Source organism: Merops nubicus, unplaced genomic scaffold, assembly GCF_000691845.1.
Source record: "Merops nubicus isolate BGI_N331 unplaced genomic scaffold, ASM69184v1 scaffold26133, whole genome shotgun sequence".
NCBI classification, from domain to species: domain Eukaryota; kingdom Metazoa; phylum Chordata; class Aves; order Coraciiformes; family Meropidae; genus Merops; species Merops nubicus.
The window spans coordinates 1,915-6,714 of NW_008599971.1; the positions used below are offsets into that span (position 1 = coordinate 1,915).

Consider the following 4,800-nt stretch of genomic DNA (forward strand, 5'->3'; position numbering starts at 1 on the left):
TGGCAGCCAGGCTGCCACTGCAGCAGAGTCACCAAACGCTTGTCCATGCCCTGCAAGTTTGTGCTTTGGGTTTTCCCTCTGCTCTTGTTACTCTTGCAATGATGTCTTTAAAGACGGCACAGGACAGCCTGCCTTCATTTATTTCAGCAGAGAACAAGCCTGTAACGTGATTTCCTCCCTCTCATAAAGCTGCTTGGCTCCAGCAAGCCCAGGACCCGGGCAGTGCCAGTGCCTCCCCCACACACCGTTAACCCACAGCCCCTGTCACCCAGCTTTATGTGCCTCATGTGCAAAAATGGCTAAATGCTTGCTCACAAATGCAAAGAGGAGTTATAATTTCAGAGAGATAATGTGCCTGGCACAAAAATATCTCTTGACCTTCTGAAGAATGCACCATTTCATGAAGCTTTCGGTGCTGGCTGCTAAGGCTGTTTGACTGTTGGAGCAGATTTTGAACAAACTGCAGAGAAAATAGATTCATTATCAAATACCATAATATTTTTAGCTCTTCCAGGGATGTATTTATAGTAACCTTTACTAGTGGGAAGTTCTTATAAGTAGAAGGGAATTTAAAAGGCATGTTTTTCCAGGCTGATGACCATCAAGACAAGGTCAGCTTGGATGAAAAATGAGAGAAACCTAATCAGGACTTCTCAGGAATGCTGAGATATGCTGAAGAGAAACAAAAATAGAACCCCTGAGAAGCCCGGGAGCAAAGCAGTTGGGATGCTGCAGGGAAGATGAGGGGTGGCAAACCCTCAGTGCTGGGCTGTCATGGCCATGTTTCTGCCTTGCCCAACATACTTTTTTTCCCCAGTATTTGGAGACAATTACTGTTGGTGGGGTTGTAATGGAGCAATGGCAAGCAATTCATTACAGATGTTTCCTTAACATGCAGGGGGAAGAGACCTCACTCAGCTCTGTGCAAACAGTGTGCAAAGTAAAGAGAAATTCATCTTCTCCTCTCAACTGTTTGGGCCAAGAGCAGGAATTGCCCAACATACTTTTTTTCCCCAGTATTTGGAGACAATTACTGTTGGTGGGGTTGTAATGGAGCAATGGCAAGCAATTCATTACAGATGTTTCCTTAACATGCAGGGGGAAGAGACCTCACTCAGCTCTGTGCAAACAGTGTGCAAAGTAAAGAGAAATTCATCTTCTCCTCTCAACTGTTTGGGCCAAGAGCAGGAATAGCCAGTGGATCGAATGCCAGGAACTCGTTTCCTCGAGAAGGACGAGACCGTGTCACCCTCGGGGCCACGCTGCTGGACACAGCTCTGGCTCCTTCCCCTCCCTGGGGACCCCAGGCCCCATCTGGGCTGCCCCTTGCTCCCCCCAGCCCTGGGACCTGCTGACATGGGGGCTTTGGAGGGAATGCAGCACTTACCCAGAGAGAAAGATCCGAATCACAGCGTAAAATACTGCTGGATCCACATAGTCTAGGAGGAAATCAGATCACGGGTGTTACTGCAGGCAAAAGGCAACTAGCTCCCTCTCCTGCATTTCCTGTGCAGCAACGCTCCTCTGCCAAGGGGACCCAAATCTGTGCTCCAAGAAGAAGCTGGCAGGAGTGGCTGGCACGTTGCACGGTGCTGGTGCCCCCTCCCCACTGTGGGCTTCCCCTGGCCAGGCTCCTTGGAGCACCTCTCAGAGCTGCTCAAGCCAAAAACACCCCGCACTTTTACCCCAGTCCTGTCTGGGTGCTCAGACACCCCAAGAGCACTGAGCTTCCCCAGGATTGCTTCCACCTCCTCCCTCTCCATCCCTCCAGAGATGTGGTGGGCCGAGCGCAGGCGCGCGGGGGGCACGGAGCTGCCCCCAGCCCAAGGCTGCTCCTACCGTGCATCTGCTTCAGGGCCTTGCTCATGTCCCCGATGGCCGCTGCCAGCTGCTGCAGGGCGTGGTGCAGGGCCTCCTCATCCAGCTGCAGGATGGCACGGACGGCCTGAACGATGGCCTGTGAGAGGAGGGGGAGAGCACGGAGTGATGAGTGGGCTGGGACGTCTCTGCAGAGCAGCTCTGGACACCCGCTCTGCACATCAGCTCTGCCTCTTCCCCAGCCCGTGGAGAAGCGTGCAGGGGACAGGCAGGGCTCGTGGGTGTGCCTGCGGGTGCCTCCCAGGCGAGCAGAGAGCTGTGGGGCACGGCAACACCCTACCTTGATCCCAGGCACAGCCGCCTTCTCCACCAGGAGGGTGACGAGGATGAAGCCCCGCAGGCTCTCTCCGCCAGGCAGCGAGATGATGGTGTCCAGGTTCCTGCAGGGACCACCAGCCAGCGCGTGGGAGTCACAAAGATGCTCGCTCAGAATTTCCCACTTACCCCAGCACCCGCTGAGCCCTTGGAGCAAACCCCTCCTGCTGCAGAGTCTTTATCTGCACCCCGGGCAGAGCTGAGCTGGCACAGAGCTAAAGGGGAGAGGGGCTGCCCTGGTTCTGAGGCACCCATGGCTCTCCCCGTGCAGGCACTGGGCTAAAAGCCTGGCCCACGACAGCCAGACTCTGGGCAGACCGGAGCAGCCCACGGTTCAGCCGCGGTCATGGCACTCAGCTGCTGTTGCAGTGGCATTTGCCTGCCAAAGCCTGAGCAGGGTTTGTTGTGCTCATACATCAAGTGATAGGCTCAACCTGAGCAGAGCCCTGCAGTGCTGGAGTGCTAAGCCAATTCAAACAAAACGAATACTGTTAGAAAATAAATAAGCATCTTAAATACTTACTCAATTTCCAGAGGCCTGAAGGCATTTCAGTTATTGCCAACAAATGTACAAGAAAAGGAGAGAGAAAGAGAGATGTTATAAATTGTTTCAGGCAGGGACTGTGCTCAGCAGGGGACACGAGCTCCCGGACCAAGGGAAGCACCATCCCCAGGGGGATGCACCCAGAGGCACCTGACCCTGGGAAGCATCACTCCCCCTGCCCGGCAAGACCCTTCCCCAGACTTTCTCCACAAGACAGGCCCCCAGAGATGGTTTTTCAATAGCTTTTTGGCAGAACAGGTGTGGTTTAGGAACTGTTGTTCCCCACTGTGCTGGATGGGACCTGCCCGGGCTCACTGCTGTTGCCCCAGCCGTGGGAAGAGCTGCACTTGTCCCTCCCACATTTGCCCATTTACCCATTGGGGTTCTTCCTCCTCCAGTTGGCCAACACAAAGTCCGCATGGCTGAGGATGGGGGGGAGGCCCAGGGCCTGTGAGACCTCCCAGAACGGGACAGCAAGGTTTTGGGGCAGGACCTGAAGGACACAGAGCACAGGAGAGGACAGGGACACTGTCAGAGTGGTGAAAAGTGCCCGTCTACAGTTGCCCGACCAGGGAGGAGGGGTCACACTGCCACTGCCACCTCAGGAAAGAGGCTTTCTTCCCATGGGATGAGTCCCAGGGGAGCAGCATCAGCCCCTAGATCCCAAGGAGCAGGTGAACCTGCTCTGTGTTGCTTTTACCTTGACGGTTCCCTCCTCGCCCTCCTGCCAGAGGTAGCCCATGGTGATGAAGCTCAGCACCAGATGTGCCAGGTGCAGCTCCTCACGCCCTCGGAGGTGCCGGGTGCTCAGCTGCGGCATCTGCCAGGAGGACACCCTGGGAGCAAGGGGCACCGCAGGCGATGCCCAGGGCCCGTGGGGCAGTGGGGGGCAGAGATGCTCCCAGTGCCTGGCCCTGCCCTCGCCCTCTCCACACAGCCCCTGCTCCCTCCCGCCCTGCAGGATTTGCTACAGATGGGCTGCTGCTGGTTTGGGACCGAGGAGAACGAAGGGCAGGATTTCACTCAAAGAGGCTCCCCACGTGCTGGGGTCCCACGTGAGGCTTTGCTGAGGACATGGCCGTGCTGCTGGTTTGCAGACACTGCTGAGCCAGAGCAAGGTTTGGGGTTGCTCCAGATGCAGGAAAGAGAACTGGGGTACCTGGTGAACTTGGGAGCGGAGCCGGTGGCTCGCGATCAGCCGGGGCAGGTCACGGGCAATCTCCATCCAGGGGCCGTAGGGCGGCGGCAGCTCGGTCTGGGTGGGGGGAGGCAAGAGGGGGGGCTGCTAACGCGGAGCATGGCCACGCACCCTGTCACAGGACTGTGCCTCTGCTCCCCCCTGCTTCCTGAGCAGCTCAGGCCTGAGGCAGGAGATGTGTCCCGGGGTTAAAGCCGGTGTCAGCAGAACTGGTTGTGGGGCTGTGCAAAAAGCAGGGACAGGCTCAGGGGAGGCTGCAGCCCCCTACCCTAAAGAGGAGGCTTCAGGGCTGTGCTGGAACGGGCTCCCCCCGTGCTCCTTTGGGAAACAGTGAGAGCTTGTGAGAAAAAAGACTCGTAGCATCCTGGCGTGGGCAGGCAGCAGCTGAGGGGGGACAGGTCACAGCCAACATGGCAGTGCCTGTGCCAAGCCTGGGAAGAGTTCATAGGGTTTAGAGGCATCAGCTGAGAGAGCCAGGCTTCAGGGGGTGGAGGGGAGCATGTTCCCTGAGCTCCCATGGGTCAGGGTCTCATGCCAGCCATGGGACACCCAAAGTGACCCTGCACCAGTGCAGCCCTGGGGACGGGTGTGAGTCCCAGGGAGCTGCTGTGAAGGTGAACGGAGCCTGTCCACCCTGAGCTGGGGAGGGCAACGCTGTGCGGGGACACGGGGGGTGCTGGCACAGGAGCAGAGGGCTCGGAGATAAATCCAGCCCTGGGAGAACTCTGGAGCTGAGGCTGGCTGAGAGACAACACTCGGACTCCCCTGCTCTGGTCCCTTCTCTGGCTGTAACCCAGAAGAGCTGTAAGGTCTGGGGAGAAGAGGGAATTCGGGGAGCAAGGGCAGTGGGGGATACGTGGGGGGC

General features: G+C 57.4%; 1 protein-coding gene across 1 annotated transcript in view; it reads right to left on the bottom strand.

The window, feature by feature from the left end:
- Positions 1-4,800, bottom strand: part of LOC103770321 (indoleamine 2,3-dioxygenase 2-like) — a gene marked incomplete at its 3' end in the record, with an annotated part of 7,011 nt that overhangs the window by 1,517 nt on the left and 694 nt on the right. Inside the window, exons 2-8 of the mRNA XM_008937577.1 lie at positions 3,897-3,992; positions 3,438-3,557; positions 3,112-3,230; positions 2,717-2,731; positions 2,159-2,258; positions 1,840-1,957; positions 1,388-1,439 (exon numbers count right to left, since the gene is read on the bottom strand). Of these exons, the coding sequence (XP_008935825.1) occupies positions 1,388-1,439; positions 1,840-1,957; positions 2,159-2,258; positions 2,717-2,731; positions 3,112-3,230; positions 3,438-3,557; positions 3,897-3,992 (620 nt within the window). The remainder of the gene's footprint in view (positions 1-1,387; positions 1,440-1,839; positions 1,958-2,158; positions 2,259-2,716; positions 2,732-3,111; positions 3,231-3,437; positions 3,558-3,896; positions 3,993-4,800) is intronic.